This window comes from Fistularia commersonii, chromosome 12 (assembly GCF_037954325.1).
Source record: "Fistularia commersonii isolate RoL2024-O1a breed Wild chromosome 12, RoL_Fcom_v1.0, whole genome shotgun sequence".
NCBI classification, from domain to species: domain Eukaryota; kingdom Metazoa; phylum Chordata; class Actinopteri; order Syngnathiformes; family Fistulariidae; genus Fistularia; species Fistularia commersonii.
This window is the reverse complement of record NC_141295.1, coordinates 1,752,373-1,771,455: the sequence shown is the minus strand read 5'-3', so window position 1 is coordinate 1,771,455 and position 19,083 is coordinate 1,752,373. Positions and strand designations below refer to the sequence as shown.

General features: G+C 38.8%; 1 protein-coding gene across 1 annotated transcript; it reads left to right on the top strand.

The window, feature by feature from the left end:
- Positions 1 to 2,612: 2,612 nt before the first annotated feature.
- Positions 2,613 to 19,073, top strand: LOC147228085 (intraflagellar transport protein 56-like). The gene is made up of 18 exons (XM_086156093.1): positions 2,613 to 2,793; positions 2,933 to 3,076; positions 3,713 to 3,805; positions 4,052 to 4,166; positions 4,515 to 4,564; positions 4,939 to 5,084; positions 11,678 to 11,849; positions 12,178 to 12,252; positions 12,335 to 12,437; positions 12,649 to 12,704; positions 15,626 to 15,679; positions 15,771 to 15,834; positions 15,927 to 16,015; positions 16,240 to 16,323; positions 16,395 to 16,464; positions 17,361 to 17,467; positions 17,862 to 17,995; positions 18,173 to 19,073. The coding sequence occupies exons 1-18, from the start codon at positions 2,791 to 2,793 to the stop codon at positions 18,285 to 18,287; spliced, it is 1,674 nt and encodes a 557-aa protein (XP_086012219.1). The 5' UTR covers positions 2,613 to 2,790; the 3' UTR covers positions 18,288 to 19,073.
- Positions 19,074 to 19,083: the final 10 nt, after the last annotated feature.

Below are 19,083 nucleotides of genomic sequence, written 5' to 3'. Positions count from 1 at the left end.
CATTTTTCAATATTTTGTTGAGAATCCTTTGCAGGCAATGACTGCTTGCAGTCTGGAACCCATGGACATCACCAAACGCTGGCTTTCCTCCTTTGACAGCTCCTTTCCTGCAGCTGTCTTCAATTGTTGCTTGTTTGTGGGTCTTTCTGCCATAAGTTTTGTCTTGAACAAGTGTAACGCATGCCCGGTTCGGTTGAGATCTGGTGATTGACTTGGCCATTGAAGAATATTCCACTTTTTCGCTTTAAAAAACTCCTTTTCAAATTACAGCTGAAAGTCTGCACTTTAAGCCTATATTGATTATATAATTGTATCCTGAATATGTGTTTGTAAACAGATAAAATAACAAAACTCGTGTCACTGTCCAAATATTTCCGGGCCTAACTGTATTTTTACCAGTACACTAAAAGTTGTGCCGTTAATTTCCTTGTTTGATCATTTTTCTGAATTTTCCCCATTTATCACTCAAGAGAGTCATGTATCATTATTATTATTATTTTTGTTATTATTGTTTTTATTACTATTATTATTAAAATGATTACTAGAAATAGCAGTAGTACTAGTAGTAGCGTTCCCATTTATTGCCACATGGTGTCAATGTTGCACAATAAAGATTATTTACTTCAAGCGATTGAAGATATTTTTTTAAATCATTCTAAATTGACATAACCTTCCGAACGAATACATAGAAACTGTATAGATAAATTAATTCTATGGCTTAATTCATTTGAAAAATAATTGTATAATCTGTTGATGTGCTTGAGGATTTTACAACAATACAATATTTCAAACTCCACTTGATTAAGATCATGAAACCCTACAGACGCACATCATAATCGCTCATAATAAGTATACAAATCACATAAATCACTTTGCACTAAAGTCTTTTGGTTTAATTATCTGCTATGCTTATTTGTCACCGTTATCTTCATTATCACTGTTTCTTACCAATGTATTTCACCTCCCAATATTTTCAGGGCAATTGAATGCCTTTTTTTGGACGTTATATGACATTTCTAAATAAGAATGCTGGAAAAAAAAAACAATGCGGAATGCACTGAGTTGAGAAATATTTGTTGAAGGTAGTAAATATAAAACAAAAGGGCAGCCATGCTCCACATGGAAGCCACGCTTTAAGACTGTGGTTACTTTAACAGCCGTATAGGATGATTCAGCAGAATCTTTGGTGACAGGATTAGGCCCATGTGCTGGACATTGTTTGTCTGTTAGCTGTGAGACTCAGCTCAGCGCACATTCTTTCAAGAGAGAAATGATGCGGGGTGCAGAAATTAATAAAACTGCAGACAATATCTCCTTCTGACCCAGGGGCTACGGATAAAATGTGTCCTTTTCTAATGTGGTATAATCGCTCACCCCTTAACTGGTCTGCATTGATATACTTATCATTTGTTGTCAACTATCAGAATTGTTTTAGTCAATTGCTCATTGAAAAAATAAAAATGTATATGCATTTGAAGCTGTTTATCACAATGATAACAATGATAGAAATGTAAAGATGTGTTTCTCACATTTTTTTTTCTTTGTCCCTATGCCACCAGAGTCTCTCTGAAATCCACTGAATGTTTATCTAGCTCTCGTTTCAAATATGTGTCAATGTAGCCCTTTGAATTAAATCATAGGTTAAAATGAATTTAAGGTTTAGTCAAACTTTTTTTGTGATCAGCTTTCATATTGTAACATGGACATTATACAGTAAAAAAAAAAAGACAAGAACAAACAAAAACTTGCAAATAACGCATGCCTGTTGACTATATAATAGGGCTAAACAAAGATTTGCTCTTACATTTGTCACTCTGATTAAAACAGTGCACAGTCACATATAATTATAACACAAAGTCCATTTTGTTCACTATCGAAATGCATGGTTTTGCTGTTAAGTGGAGAAATGTTTACATAAACAACCCCATTAAAAACTGAGTTAAATACATTTTAACTTCTTACTCCTAAAGTTAACAGGAAAATCGACCAGATGGGACTCGAACCCACAATACCTGGCCAGTGATTTTATCCAAAATGCCAGTGGTGTTTTACAAGACTCATAAGCATCATTCTACATACGGAAAATGATCAAAAGAACGACACCGTTTATTTATTTCGATTCTTCATTTCTCAGGGAAGCCACGTGTTTCCTTAACAACACAACCCTACGAAATCGACGAAAGCGGTTTACCACGTTCCGTTGCTAGGCAACAAAGAACACCCCCCCCAATTGATGTGACATACCAAAGACACTGGCTTTTTCCTGCTAAGCGCTAGAGTCTGCTCAACTACAAAATAAATGTCGACCGTAAGTAAGGAACCAAAACGGAAAATACGCTTCAGCGTTTAATTCAACTGACACTTGTAAATTTGGATACTGACTGCTCAGAAAATCCAAGCCTGATGTAAAGTTAACCAACAAGCAACTCCGGAAGCTGGCAAATGACAAATGGGTCAAATGTATAATGGACCGTGCTTTTAATTTGAAAAGTACAGACCGGAAGTACTTCTCTTTACTGTTAGCTAAGTACCTGATAGCTAGAATTGACCAAGAGCCTGGTCAGTTTTTGGCCAGAGATACATTTCTCTTATTATTTTGTAACAACATAAGTTTGATAGTGCCCCTTTGTGACCAAATTTTCCATTTGTGCTCTTGTGCGTATAGTAATGTCAAACGTTTGGCGTTTTCAAAAGAGCATCCAGCTTTAGTGTAAACTGTTTAGAGAGGTGAGGAACGTTCCAAGTATCTCCTCTGTGATGCTTGCTACCTTATTTTAAGAAGTTGCTATCATGGTAAGTTTATTCTATCAAGTTACATGGCACGCTAATGCAAGAGTTAGTCTTTTCTAAATATTGCCTTATCGTCCCCAAATTGACGGGACCCATTATAAGTGGAAGGAAATGATCGGATGTGTGTTTTGCACCTTGGTAGATCCTGTCTCGCGTGAAGCCCGCCGTGGGAGGAGAAACACCGGTGAGCATCGGCGAGAAAAAGAAGAAAAACAAGACAAAAGGTCCGCGTTTGGAGGAATATCTCCAGCAGAGGGACTATCTTGGGGCTCTTACGCTGTTAGAGGTAACTTGTTATTGTAATATTTGCTGAATATTATAGTTAATTTCGAAATGAATCTACAGGACACTGTATTGTCACCATGGTCATTGGTATAGGATGGGTGGGTTCAATTATTATTCACATAAAATGTCCTGTGTCTTGTTCACTGACTCAAAAGTTTTATGACCATGTAAATAGGGATAAAGACATTACTAAAATTACAGCAATAACCAAAATGACTCACGTCGATGTCCCTCATTCCAGTCTGTTTGCTGGCAGATTTGTTGGGGACAAATACAAGCAACGCAAAATAAGAAATGTATAGTTAAATCATGTAGCCTGTGTGTATTTATGTGTGTCTATGTTTACGCCTCCTTCATTTAAATTTGTCTCAATGCATAGTTTCTGTTAAATAGTATTGTCAGAAAAATGAGTAGTTGACGTTATTTCATCGATGTTCAACCTTCTTTTTAACCTTCATGAATCCTCCCGAAGAATTTTCTGTGTTGCACCTTTAAAGTGTCAAATAGTAGTCAAATAGCTGGATTCATTGATTGATTGATTATTTGATTGATTGATTCATTCATTCATTCATTCATCCATCATCGCTCTCTTGCTATCTCTCTCTCTCTCTCCCTCTCTCTCTCTATCTATTTCCAGTTTCAGAGAAGTATTGGAGAGAAACAAGAACATGCAGACCTCTGGATCGGCTTCTGTGCCTTTCACCTGGGCGACTATAAAAGAGCTTTGGAGGTAGTTTTTGTTGACGTGTGTGTTTAAATTTTGCATTATTTTTTTAAATTACCCTAATAAATATAGAATAATACATTTGTGACTGAAAAATGAAGTGATGTGATGTACAGTTTGCGATTTGTAATGTATGCTAATGATGCTGACATTTAAATTCCTGTATTTCCAACTAACTTTCTTACTCCTCCTGATTTTTCAAAATTATTTATTTCAGCTCACATGTGTTATGTTTTAATTTTTTTTCAACAGGAGTACAAATCTCTGACCTTGAAGTCTGAATGTGCTCCTGAGGTGTGGGTCTACTTGGCATGTGCCATGTTTTTTCTGGGACTCTATAAAGAGTCTGAAGAAGCTGCATCTAAGGGTACTTTAGTAATTTCTTCCCCTGACTACATACCATACTGAATTATGTATCTTTTTTAGCTTATGGAGAAACTATTGTTAGCATTTTTAAATTCCTTGTACTTATTCGTCAGAGCAATAGAGAATAAGAATAAGAACAACTTTATTTATCTCGAAGGAAATTGTTGTGCCAGAGTTTAAAGTAAAACATAACAATAATAAATAATAGTAGGAAATTGTATAAACATTAAAAAAAAAAAAAAAAAAAAAAAGAAGAAGCTCATAAAGCTAATTGCCAGACCTGTCAATAATTCAAACCCTGTCTTCTTATTTGTGTTGTATTGTCTAATCTGGTTACTCTTCTATGCAGCGCCCTCATCCCCTCTTCAAAACCGGCTCCTTTTCCATTTGGCTCACAAGGTAAATCAAATATATAAATATTTTTACCATAATGTGTTGGATTTTTGTCTTTTCCCTCACTTAACAATACTTTGATAAGTAACTCCGGTTTAGAAGCATACATCAAGAAGTTTGTTGTCCCCAGTTGTTCCATTGGTCTTCATTAATCAGAATATTTTAGTGACAGAATATTTTAGTGATGCATTTATAGTACTACTTGTTTGTTAAGCAATTCATTCTGTTCTGAATTTCTCCACATATAAAATCCCTTGTCTACTTCAGATGTCTTACATTTTCTGCTATTTAGTGTGATTTTGTTCAGTCTTTTATTTTTTTATTTCATTATTATCCTGATCACATTTTTCGTTGTGTGCTTTGATTACACTATGCTTCAGTTCAACAATGAGAAGAGGCTGATGGATTTTCATCAGAACTTGGAGGATGTAACTGAAGACCAACTTAGCTTAGCATCCATTCACTACATGCGATCACACTACCAGGAAGCTATAGACATCTATAAACGCCTTCTACTGCAGAACAGGTTTGTTTACTTTCTTTTTTTATGTCTTGCTTTTATTTATTCCTCCTGGTGCGAGTGTGCAAGAGGGAGGAGGAAATTGAAAGTGCCTTTTTGGGCCTTTTGGGACACTTTCACTCACCTAGGTCTCATAGGTACCTGCTTTTGTTTTTTTCTGTATCTCCATATTTTTTTGCATTAATGACCGATTGATTGATTGATTTACGGTATTTGATTGATTGAGCCGGGAGGAGCTCTTAGGCAGCTGACTGGCAGTGCTGGCTAACCGGAATCATGGCATCCTCCGAGGTTCCTCCTCTGTCTCTCCAGCAGGGAGGGCGGATAATGCTGCTGGATAGCACAGTTTTTTGTTATGGGCATAGCCAGCAAGCAGGTAGGACATGACAACCTGACATATGTGTCTAAAATGAAAAGCCGTGGTAGCCTCCCTGAATACTGACAACCATGTTCGGCAGCTGATTGCTAACAGGGTGGTCATTGGCAATACCTTTGTACAGGTGTCTCTCTTGTCTGTACTCTCCACGCGTATCTACGTGTCTGGTGTACTGCTGTTGATTCTCAACAAACTTGGAAAACTAAGGAGGTTTGGAAAGTTTGCCAGCAAAATTAAAACTGCGAGCCCGGGGTGCAGGGACCCTAGGCTGAAGCATGTTCAGGCCCTGAGGAGGCAGGTGTTCAGGTTTTGGAAGCGCTGTCACAGACTCTGGAGGTCTCCTTCAGGTTGAAGTGTGGAGATGCCTCCTCCATGGTCTGTGAGCTCAGGGCAAATGAAATTTTTTGAGTGTGAGGATATGGGCCAAAAACGCGTCGCTTGTCCACACAGGAAACCAGAATCGGAAGGCGATCTGGTTACTGATTGCAGAATGATGGCGGTGTGGGCCACCACCACTACTCTTGCCCCACCACTGATCCTGCCACTTCACCCACTGATACCACTCGTCCAGTGAACCCGAGTCCTTCTTTGCCCATCGATAAGAGCTCAGTGCAGAGTGAGCATGCATTGCGAGCCCCTGCTCCCATCGTGGAGCAAGACGTTGCGGAAACAAAGTCGAGGCCTCCTTGGAAACAGCTGGAGGAGGCGAGCTCTCAAGTGTTTCTGGTTTCAGGAATGATACAGCTACTATAGATAAAGGTGAGTCAGGAAGCCAGTTAAGTGAGGGCGATGACATGGAGTCAGACACTGCTTTGCTTTACGGAAGCGATTAGGAAGTGAATGACATTTCCACCCTAGAGGACATTAATGACTTTTTAGATGACACCTTCCACAAGCAAATTTAAAGTTATGGATTACTTTGGCGACACTGATGAATTCATCAGATCGGTAAACGCCCTTAGCAAGCTTTGGACGAAAATAAAAGGCACTGCTTAAAGTAACCGCTTATTCATCTGCCCTGCTGTCTATCATGTCTAGGTTTTTCTGTGGAGGTTCTCTTTGTCCCCTCCATGTCATTCCTTAGAATGAGCTCCTAAAACATCAGTAGCGAAAGAGACAGAACGATAGAGCTCTACTAGTTGGTATGTGTTGCCAGAAAAAGCTGAATGTGCTCTTGTTAGTTCGGCAGGATGAGGTGGACTGGGGCTTGTGGTGGGATGGATCCTATTACCTCAGCCATGGAACCACCATGAGTGCAGGTGTGGCCATCCTCCTCAAGACCTCAGCCAGTGCAGTTTGTCTGTCTTCTGTTGAGGCAGTGAAAGGCTGTCTACTGATTGAAAGAGTAATGATACCAGATTCTAGTCTTTTGCCTTGTCAATTTATATGCACCGAGTGGCGCAGAGAGAGTTGAACATGTCCCATGCTCTTAAGAATGAACTTTACACCTACCAGCAAGCAAACATCATTGTTGGTGGATATTTTGATTGGACCCTTGATGATTCTGTTGACAGAAGAGGTTGGGAGGCCAATCCATCAACCTCTCAGACCATCTGAATTGCCGTATCCTTTCACTACCTGCTGGATACTAAGATAAAAAACTCACAAAACAAACGGTACACCTGGGTCAGGAGCTGCAGTGATCAGGTGTCAGCAGCCAGACTTTACAGGTTCTATATGTCAAAGACCCGGATACCCTGATTACTTAAATGTAACTTAACTCCAGTTGGCTTTTCAGATCCTCATTCAGTTGCATTTGAGCGAGTCACAGCTCCTGACCAATGAGTCAAGTTGTACTGGCTCTTCAACAATAAACTACTTCTACTACAGAGATTTCTGTAAAAGTTCACTGTTTTCTGGCAAGAATGGAAAAGTAACAGAATCCCTTTCACTCTGAGTTTATGGTGGGAAGTTGGCAAGGCGCAAATCCGGGTGTTTTGTTATCTGTATACATCCAATTGCTTGGCCAAAACAAAATGTAGTTGAAAATCTTCAGTCTGAAATTAAGAATATCCAGGAAGGGTTAGAAGGAGAAACAGGCATCACCGCTGAGTGTTTGCTGAAAGAAGGGAGACTCAAACTTAGCACACTCCTCCGGGAGAAGGTAAAGGGAGCTCTGGTCAGGTCTTGTTTTTTCCTACTTAAGGACATCGATGTTCCATGCTCCTTTTTTTCAATCCTGAAAGATCCTCTGCTGAGCGAAAGCAAATGCTTTGTTTGAAGCTACCTAGAGACGGTAACCATTGACACAGTGGAAATTAAGTTTCTATACGGACCTGTTTAGAATAGTGGACTGTGACAATGGAAGCCTGTTTGGAATAGTGGAGTGCAACATTGGGAGCTGTGAGGATCTACTAAAGAGCCTCCCTCAATTTATCTCAGAGGAAAGAACTACTCTTGACAATTAACTTATCCTCGAAGAACTCACCACTGCCATAATCCAAATGCCTTTTGGCTCAACACTGGGACTCGACTGGCTCCCCGTGGACTCTTTTTATACACTTTTGGAGCACCATCGACCGTGACATTCACGCGGCACTAACGGAGTGTCGTCAGACTGGCTCCTTAACAAGCTCGTGCCAGAGGGCAGTTCTCGTCCTGCTCCCCAAGACAGGAGACTAAGCCTTGCTGAAAAAATGTAGGGCTTTGGCCCTACTGTGTGCCAACTAAAAAATCCTGTCCAGGGTGTTTTCCAACGGACTGAAGGCCTTTGTCTGTAATTTGTAACTAATACGCATGTATCAGTCCTATTGTGTTATGGACAAGAATATAATGGATAACATATTTCTAATGAGGGACGTTATTTTGATGTATGGAACTGTTACAATGTGAAAGCAGGCATAATCGCCCTAGACTAAAACAAAGCCTTTGATAGGATGGGCCATTCATACTTGTTTTCAGCTCTCACAGCCTTTGGGTTTGGAAGCAAATTTATATCCTGATTGTGTTTATTTTATCATAACGCACAATGCTTGGCAAAATGGCAGCAGGGCTGAGTCTGCCTTTTGTTTTTCATAAGACAAGGGAAATAAGACAAGGCTCCCCTGTCTAGGCAGCTCTATGCCATCAAGCTTTGCTCGCTTTGCTCAGAAACTGGCTGAATGGCTTTCCTTTGCCGTGGCCAAGAGAACACGATCACCCCTTTATTCTGTGCACTTATGCTGACGATGTAAATGTATTCGTATCCAACCAGGACGATGTCCAGCACCTTTTGAGTGGTCTCTCTCTCTTTCTCTCTGGATAAGAGGGCTTGCTTAGCAAGTTGTGGGAATAGCAAAGCCCTGCTACTGGCCCAATGGAGTGGCCAGACATTGCCCACCCTACCTGCTGACCTCAGCTGGGAGAGGGACGGCCTTTAGGTGCTAGGAGTGTGCCTAGGGCAGTGGTTCTTAACCTTGTTGGAGGTACTGAACCCCACCTGTTTTACATGCGCATTCACCGAACCCTTCTTTATTGGATCGAGGATCGTGTCGTTGATGGGTACAAAGAACAGGCAGAGTAGCCTTTTCATCGAATCTGGCTCTCTTCACCTTGAATTCAGCAAGCGCTATGTTCTTGTAGTTCCCATCTCCATGCAGCTTAAGGAAGCTTTCTCTTAGTTTTGCCGGTGCTGGACTAGAACTGCTCATCTTGTCTTTGCAAATCATGCAGTTAGGACATCGATTCCGATCACGTTCCGTCATACATGTGAATCCGTATTGTACGTATTCTTCCGACCGCTTTCTTTTTTTGCCCGACATAATTAGTATGAAGGGATTCAAATATTAAGAAAGAAATCACATGACGTACCATCACGACAGTCACAAGTTACTACAACTGAGCGCGCCAAAATCCCTGCGGCACGGATAGGCCGAGCTATGTAGCGTGATCACCTGCGGCCAGTGATGTCATCACCAATGTGTGTCTTGACCTCCGCCGAACCCCTGAGACTGACTCACCGAACCCCTGGGGTTCGATCGAACCCAGGTTAAGAACCACTGGCCTAGGGACTGAGGCCTTTAGGGGAAGAAATTCGGTTGGGGTTTAAGACAGTATGTGCAGGGCTGTTAAAGTGGAGGTGGCTACTACCTCAGCCTTTATATGACTCGGAAGGGCGCGAGTCATCAACAGCCTGATTGCCTCAATTCTTTGGCACAAGTTTATTTGGCACAAGGAGATCTAGAGGCTAATCTTCGACTTCTTCTGGTCAGGAAAACACTGTACCTGAACTGCAGTGCTTCCAGTTACAGAGGGAGCCCAAGGTCTCACTTCAGTGAGGTATTTCAGATTCATACAGCATGAATATGAGTGTGGACTCAACTGGCTGATCACAGGATTTATATCCTTCTATCATGCAGCCCTCCAAGCTTGGCAGGCCCAAGCATTTAGGTGGGTTGATAATGACACCTGGGGCTGGTGGCTAATGCAAGAGCATTGCTCTTCAATGATTTTCTGAGGTCCGAGTCTTTGTGTTCTGGAAACCTGTGTGTCAGCCTCAGTGGGACTGGTCTTCCAAAGCTGGGTCATCTTTTGCTGCCAACCACTTCTTGCTTGAATGCACTGAGGGAATCTGGACTCATCAACTCTGTTAGGTTGGTTGCCAGAGCTAGCAAGGAAATCTGTGATGCCCTCCACCCTACCTGAAATGCTTTGAGACCGATCACTCCTGCCGCAAGTCACGGAATGAGAACGTCAACTACAGGTTCCCCTCGCTGACCATCTTTCCACAGATAGGAAGGATGGTCTCTCAAGACACCAAGCTAGAAGTTGTTCCAAGCTACATATTGAAAAGACCTCTATGTAACTTGTGTCAAGGTTCTTAACATTCAACCCCTGTTGCAAGTGAAGTTATCCAAGTAGTTCAACTTCTTTGGACCAGACACCTGACTCTGAAGGCAAGATGGCGATGGCCACTGGAAAACAGGCTGGTGGCCTCCAGTGGAAGATGGCCATGAACAGATTCAGAACACATTTTGATTCTGTGGTGACAGGAGACTGTTTGTCTTGTTCACACCTGGATACATTGCCTCATTTGTTTATTGTATGCCCAAGTTGCTGCCACTGTTTAGTTTCTTGAGGGGTTGTTTCTTGATCTGAGAGTTACCTTCACTTTCCATTTGTTTATTTTTGGTCTGAGTATGACTGAATTCAAGTATGAAAATTAGTGCAAGTATGCAGTTATGTTAAACTTTTTGTCCATGTTAGCCAAATTGGACATTTGGCTAACATGAGAAAACAAGGTTTGTAACCAAAGGAATGTGAATCCAGTGGCTGGTTTAAAAGCATTAAGACTCGCTCAAAAGTGGAATTTGATTTCTGTTTCATTAACAAGGGAAACTTTATTTCTACTTGGATGGTAGGAGGCATTTTGTATTTTGTTAACAACAATGCTGAGTTGATTTTCTCTTTCTTGGGTTGATCACTCTGCCACTGCCATTAAGTTAAACTGAGTATCTTTATGTGGTCCCTTTGAATGTATTCTTGTCAAATTCCAGCGTTTGAATAAAGGAATTATTTTAACTCAAACTCTTTCATACCTTCATTTTTGCTTTCTCAAAGGTTGATGCCACTGTTTAATTTTTAAAGGTTTTGTTTCTTGGTCTGATGGTTCCCTCTACTCTCCATTTGTTTATCTTTGGGCTGAAATATGCCAGCAAAAATAAATAGGTATCAGCCATGTTAATTTTTTTTGTCTGGCTATGCCAAATTGGCCATTTAGCTGAATCACGAAGGCTCGTAACCTAGGAAATGAGGATCAAGTAACAGTTTTAAAAGGACTAATTGAGACTTGTTTAAGAGTGGAATATGATTTCTTTTTATCAACTAACAACATGGGGGACTTTATTTCTTCTTGGGCTGTAGGAAACATGTTGTATTCTATTAAAAGCTTTGGTTCGTCAACATTGTCTTGTTAAGTTGATCACCCTGCCACCGCCATTGAGTTAAACTAAGTAAATTATTGATCGCTTCTTGTTTGTATTTTCAAAACTCAAACTCTAATACTGTGATCACAGAAAAAAGTGCCCTTTCATCAGTGATTGTGAAAGCAGCCTTCTGAGGCCATCTCATACACATACATCATTTAAGAACGTAAAGAACAAACAATCACCTGTTGAGCAAAGAGATGAAACCCATTTTTGAACGAGGGGAGCTTTTCAAAAATATCAAATGGCTCATGTTCAGCCATTTGAAATTAACAAGATTGAATGTCAGACTTATGCCCTCATTATATGTTGTCTCCCAGAGATTTCCTGGCTCTGAAAGTGTATGCAGCGCTATGTTACTACAAGCTGGACTACTACGATGTCTCCCAGGAGGTGTTGGCTGTGTACCTGCATAGCATACCTGACTCCACCATCGCTCTTAACCTCAAGGCCTGCAACCACTTCAGACTCTACAATGGCAAAGCAGCTGAGGTGCGCTCATGTTTTTCATGCTAAATGCCACTGAAATATGCATGATTATATTTTTTCAAACAAATTAAAAAAAAAACTTCCATAGCCCTGTGTATGTCCGTATGCACTAGAAGTTTCCATATAAATTCAGTTTTAGATGTTTAATTAGTATAACTGAATGTAATTGTATGATGGTTGCTGAATTGGTTTCACAGCAAATGTTTATTTCTGAAACCAAGTCTTTGCTTGCTTGCCTGTATGATTCACTCGGGAACTCTAGATGGTGGTAGATCTGGTTTATGTGTGTTTGCATTATCCATGCATAAAATCAGTTTTCTTTCCTTTTAAGGCGGAATTGAAGAATCTAATTGACATTTCCTCCAGCTCCTTTGAGTTCGCTAAGGAGCTTATCCGACACAACCTAGTAAGCTCCTCCTTAGCTCAAATTGAGTGTGTGTAGGTGTAGCCGTTGTGTGTATGCACTGAATCTCTCCTCTGTTCTGCAGGTGGTGTTTCGTGGTGGGGAGGGAGCTTTGCAGGTGCTGCCTCCTCTGATCGATGTCATCCCTGAGGCCCGACTCAACCTTGTCATCTACTATCTCAGACAAGGTTTGAATTTGTGACAGCCAGAGATATGAAATTCTTAATTTAAATGTATAGAATATTACAATAAAAACAAAATAATAACTTATGAATATATATGATGTATGTATTATGTATTTCTATATATATTTAATGTATAAATACAATGTTTGATTGTCAGATTTCTGGAAAGAAAAACTTTTTTCTGGGCTTTTTGTGACTCATTTTCCTTTTCTAGATGATGTGCAGGAGGCTTATAACCTGATACAAGACTTAGTTCCTACAACACCCCAGGTTGGGATTCTAACTGACACTGAGCTCTCGTGTGATTTTTCAGTTATGAATTTAAAGATGTGTCTTTGGCCAACAAAAGAGTCTTTCTGAATTTCCCTGCCCTAATTTTAAGAGTTTTCTTGACTTCGTTTTGCTAACTTTAGTCTGATTTGAACTTGTAATTTAAAATCTGTGTCATAAGAAAACTACTATGAAAAGGTTTCATATCAGCATGATACAGGTACATCTCAAACAACTGGAATATTTTCAAAAAAAAAAAACAACCTGTCACTCATTTCAGAAAATGAAACCCATACAAAGATTCATTGTAAAGAGTGAAATATTTCAAGCCCCATTATGTTGAAATTTTAGTTATGACTTACTGATAATGAAAGATCTTAAAAAGGAAAACACACATGTCCGCTGCCCAGTTAGGGATGGGTGGTGGATCAAAAAAGTCAGCTAAATAGAGTTTAAAAAAACTGCACACCAAAAGTGTGATTCATTTTACATATAACACAAAAAACATTCATCTCAAAATACATCTCCAGTAAGCATCTGAGGAAGAGCCTATGTTTGTTCGAAATGTCATGCGAGAATATGTTTTTTTGTGTTATATGTAACAAATCATCTTTCTTTTCGGAGCACGTTTGGTGTGCAGATTTTTTCAAACTTTACTTATTATGAAAACTGAAATTATGTGCCTTAGAAAATAAGAATATTACAAATGGTCAATAAAAAAGGATATTTTAAACAGAAATGGCAGGCTACTGAAAAGTACAGGACTGTCTCAGAAAATTAGAATATTGTGATAAAGTTCTTTATCTTCTGTAATGCAATTAAAAAAACAAAAAATACTTTTTCATGATCTTCTAATATTTTGAGAAAGGATTTTTGAGTTTTCTTAAGATGTAAGCCATAATCAGCAATATTAAAATAATAAAAGGCTTGCAATATTTCAGTTGATTTGTAATGAATCCAGAATGTATGACATTTTTGTTTTTATAATTGCATTACAGAAGATAAGTCCTGTATTTTCATTTGTTTTCACAACCAGTTATTAACAATACTTGGTTGGCCCCCTTTTTTGCATGAATTACTGCATCAGTGTGGCATGGCATGGAGATCAGCCTGTGGCACTGCTCAAGTGTATTTCAAGCCCAGGTTACTTTGATAGCAGCCTTTTCGGTCATTTGCATTGTTGTCTCTCATCTTCCTCTGGATGATACCCCATAGTTTCTTTATGGGATTCATAACAGGTGAGTTTGCTGGCCAATAAAGAACAGTAACACCATGGTTTTTGAACCAACTTTTGGCACCTTTTACAGTGGGGGCAGATGCCAAGTCCTGCTGCATAAGTGTAGTCAGCAGAAGAAAGCATGAAGTGCTCTAAAATCCCCTGGTAGATGGCACAGTAGACCAACAACCGCACATGACATGGCAGCCCAAACAATGTACGTGGAATCTGGAAACGTCACACTGGACTACAAGAAATGTGGATTCCGTGCCTCTCCACTCTTCTATCAGACTCTAGGACCTTGATTTCCAAATGTCATGCAAAATTTCGGACCACTGAGCAACAGACCAGTTCTTTTTCTTCACCGCCAAGGTAAAACGCAACTGACTTTGTCTATGGTTCAGGAGTGGCTTGACGCAAGGAATGCACCATTCGTCCGTGTGTATTGGATCTTGATGTGCTGACTCCAGTCTCAGCCCACTCCTCGTTGAAGCTCCCCCAAATTCTTGAATGGATTTTGTTTGACAATCCTCTGAAGGCTATGGTTATTCCTGTTGCTAGTGCACCTTTTCCTACCATGCTGTGTCATTCCACTCAACTTTCTAAAAATATTCTTGGATATAGCACTCTGTGAGCAACCAACATCTTTAGCAATGACCTTTTGTGGCTAACTCCTCCTTGTGGAGGATGTCAGTGACTGTCTTCTGGACATCTGGCAAGTCCATAGAGTCTGTCTAAGTCTAAGGCGGCAGTTTTCCCCATGATTGTGTAGCCTACTGATCCAGACTGAGAGACCATTTGAAAAAAAAAACAAACAAAAAAAAAAAAACTGTGCAATATTTCATTTCACTGTGCAATATTCAGAACTGTGCAATATTTCATTTCATAACAGCTACACTACAATTTTTCCTTTTATCATACTATTGTGCACTCTTACCTCACTTGTTACTAAGACACTTATGGTTTTATCACTTGTTTACGAAGATACTTTATAGTTTCACTGAGACACTTTATAGTTTATAGTTTATTTTTATTTCCAATTGTGCCTTTTTCTTTTTATTATTTATTACTGTTATATTTTCTGTAACTCTGGCACAACAATTTCCTTCGGGATTAATAAAGTTGTTCTTATCTTATCTTATCTTATCTTATCTTATCTTTGTAGATGTTTTGAGTTAATTATCTGTTTTGGGTATGACACTATTACTTTCCAAAACTGAACTTTTTTACATTACTCTAATTTTCTGAGACATTGAATTCTGAGTTTCATTAACTGTAAGCCATAATCATTAAAAAAGAAAAATATCAAGAAATCAAGGCTCTGTTTCACTGTGATGTATATTTAAATGGGTTTCAGTTTCTGAAATGAGTGGTCGTTATACTCACAAATTCGTGCATTTATTTATGGTACTGTTGTCAGTTTAATCTCATTAATTCCTTTTTTGCAGTTTTTTCTAGTTGACTCTCTTCACAAAATAAGATTCTATCATTCTGGAGAATACACAACAGTGACATTTAATTCCATATTTACGTTGGTTTTTTTTTATTCTTTTTTTTTTTTTTTTTTTTAACATATATTACTCTGTTCTTGAATGTTGAGTAGGGTGCCATGAATAAAATTTATCGTTATGCAGTATTATTATTATTTTTTCCTCCCCCCCCCAAAAAAAACATCCTTTAAAATTTTGTGATTATTATTTTTCAGGAGTATATTTTGAAAGGAGTAGTAAATGCTGCACTGGGACAAGAAATTGGATCAGTGAGTATCTCTGAACTATTTGCCTTGTTGCAACCAAATGTAAAAAGTGTATGTAATACAGATGTGTGTTATTGTTACTTTTATCTTTCAGAGGGAACACTTGAAAATTGCTCAGCAGTTCTTTCAGTTAGTTGGAGGGTCAGCCAGCGAATGCGGTATACTGAAAAGAAATCTAATCAATGTGATATTTTTTTTTTGAAAGAAAAGCTGCTTGAGCTACAGTGTTTATATTTTATTCACTTTTCAGACACTATTCCTGGCAGACAGTGCATGGCCTCCTGCTTCTTCCTCGTGCGCCAGTTTGAAGATGTTCTCATATATTTGAATTCAGTCAAGGTTGTTGCTGATCATTATCAGGCACATTTGATATGGTTTAGTCAAAGAAAGAGTCATAAAGTTGTAGTATTGATATAATGATGGTATTAAAAGAAAGTGGTGCTTTACAGATGTTTTGAATTTATGTATTGCGAGATTCTACATTTTTTTCCTTGCTCATGCATGATAACAACAAACAGAAGGTGCAACATAATTAACGTGCTACCGTTTTGATATTTTTACAGAGTTACTTCTATAATGACGACACGTTTAACTTCAACTATGCTCAGGCAAAAGCTGCCCTCGGAGATTACAAAGAAGCAGAGGAGGTAAACTTTCATCTGCTCTTTTATTTGCATTATTACTGAATTTTCTATTCTTCTGACTCATTTCTTTTCAGGTTTTCCTGATGATCCAAAGTGAAAAGATCAAGAATGACTATATTTATCTCAGCTGGCTGGCACGTTGCTGTATGTATAGAAGCCCCGATTATGTAATTCATGTGTATTTGATGTGGGGAAACTCACAGTTACACAATTACAATTAAATTGCATAAAAAGAAACATGCACCTGTATGCAGGTGAAAAATAAACGTCAAATCTTAAAAAAATTAGAGGGCAGAAAATAAACAGTAATCTAGTTGGTAAAAAAAAATATCAAAAATGAATTGGTATGAATAAATAAATCCAGTCAGGCTCACACAGTTGCACAAAAGGATGCATAATGAAACGTACTGCCCTCACAACAAAAAAAATCGGACTAATTATTTCAGGCTGTTTTACTTTTCAAAAACTTCTGGAAATAAATCTCAAACAATGGTGGATATAAACAGTCTTAAAAGTCAGGGACCAAGCCTGTTGATACTTGAAGAAAAACCTGTTCGGTCCCAAGGGTTGAGAGTGTTACGTATATTATAAATGACAAAACAAGATCATTGAATCCCTTGACTAACAGGCTTGCCCCTCCGTAAGCTGCAAGGTTCAAAAGCAAGGCCTCCCAGTCAAACATTTAACACATTTATATTAATCTGAACTTAATGAAATAAAAGCACAAATATGCTCTCATAGCCAGTAGATATGGGACCCTTAATTTCATAGATATCCAAGCAACTCTTATATTTGTTCACTGAAGCGGAGGTCTGAATAATTTTTTTATGCTAAATTGCTAGCCTAAAGCTACAAAACAATGAAGGGTCACCCTCGCATGCTGCTAGTGCTACATTCAACCATGCTGATAAATGGCTTTCTTGTATTACTTACTCACATCTGAACCACTAAAGGCTGCCCAAAGGCATTTAATATTTCTCAAATTTGAATCCATACAATATCCCTGGAACTACCTGAACGATGGCTCATTTTCTTGGCAGATATAATGAACAAAAAGGGTCATCTTGCCTGGGAGCTCTATCTAAAGATTGGCACTTCCTCTGATTCCTTCAATCTGCTTCAGCTCATCGCTAACGATTGCTACAAGGTGAGAGAATTCTCACTCTGGAAACTATTGCAATGCAAATGGGATGGATTACTCCTTTTCACTTGTAACCCTACTAAGGGGTTTTTGTTTCATTCATTGTCAAGAAACTTCAAGATATGTCTTTAGCATAGGTTTGGCCAAAAAGGAAAAAAGGGATTTTTTTTATATTTTATATTTTTGTAAGATATAATTATTATTTTCTTGTTGTGTGTGCTTGTGTGTATGAGCATGGATGCATGTGTCAGATACTCAGATGCTCAAAATGTATGAGAATATCCCCATTCTCAAAGAATGAAATAATGATGCAGTTTTATTCAGACTTAAGAGACATCCTCACAGCCTTGAAAGTCATTATGTTGGACCAGATACTCATGATCATTGTCAATCGTTTCAGATGGGTCAGTTCTTCTATGCAGCCAAAGCATTTGATGCCCTGGAGAAGCTAGACCCCAGCTCCAACTACTGGGAAGGCAAGAGGGGGGCATGTGTCGGAGTCTTTCAGCTCATACTGGCAAACAAAGAGCCCAAGTATGTTTGTCAGAGTTGAAAAATGTTGTTTTGAACAAAAATCCGATTCGTAAACCTTATTATAACCGTCTTTGGTCTCCCCGAGTGGGTGGGACAAGTAAGTAAATAAATAAAAGATGAGTGAAGCTACAGTTATGATCTAATCTTATTTCCTCTTATATCCTGTTTGCATACCAGGGAGACGCTTAAAGAGGTCGTGCTCCTACTTCGAAATTCCGGAAACCCTCAGGTGGAATACATCATCAGGACGCTAAGGAAATGGGCAAAAGACAATAGAGTCTTGCTGTCATGACACTCGGTGTTACTCACTGCATGCGACATCATGCAGATATCAGCTGTCATTGTTTGACATGTGCTGTAGTGGAAAATATAGATATACATTTACTAAAGTCTACTGTGCAAAAACAAGTAGTTGGTTGTTACATTGTGATCATGCCTGCCCAATTCATCTCAAAACAGAGGGCTCTGTGTGGATGATTGAAAAATCTCTTGTTTCTTTATGGGTAGAGAAAATCTTCAAGAAAACTTCAAATTAATTTGACCAAATCTCTGTTGGACAATGAGGGAACGCCATTTCCAAAGGCTGTTTTTCCGAAATGTCATAGCTTTTGTGTATTCTTTGTGTTTCTCACACGACAATAATGCTACGAACACGCTGTGATAAAATTTTACTCCGCTTTTTAATCTCTACTACCATAAACTGAAGCACAGAACTAATTCAAACATAGACCTTAAGTCATAATTAACTAATCATAGAAATCTAAGAGCGCTATTTTTCAAGGACAACTTGTCCTAGTACTTTTAAGTACATTGTGCTGATAATACTTTCATACTCAGGTACGGCTTTGTATGCAAGAGTGTCATTTGTGTTCGAGAATTTTTATTACAGCCTAGTATTTCTACTTTTATCGGAGTAAATTACAGGAATGTGTACTCCACCACTACACATGGAGGCTTTACTTGAAATCATTATATGATATAAATACCACTTGATGTCTGGAACCATTGAATATGTATGTCCTGCATTGAATGTCTGAATCCTTGTTCATCTTAATTAAAATGTATATCCTTTTAAAAATGCCATTGAT

What these genes read in the sequence shown, in the direction of transcription:
- LOC147228085 (XM_086156093.1), top strand. An exon ending in GGGCTCTTACGCTGTTAGAG is followed by an intron (nt 3,077 to 3,712) that starts GTAACTTGTTAT and finishes ATCTATTTCCAG; the next exon opens with TTTCAGAGAAGTATTGGAGA. An exon ending in TCGCTAACGATTGCTACAAG is followed by an intron (nt 17,468 to 17,861) that starts GTGAGAGAATTC and finishes CAATCGTTTCAG; the next exon opens with ATGGGTCAGTTCTTCTATGC.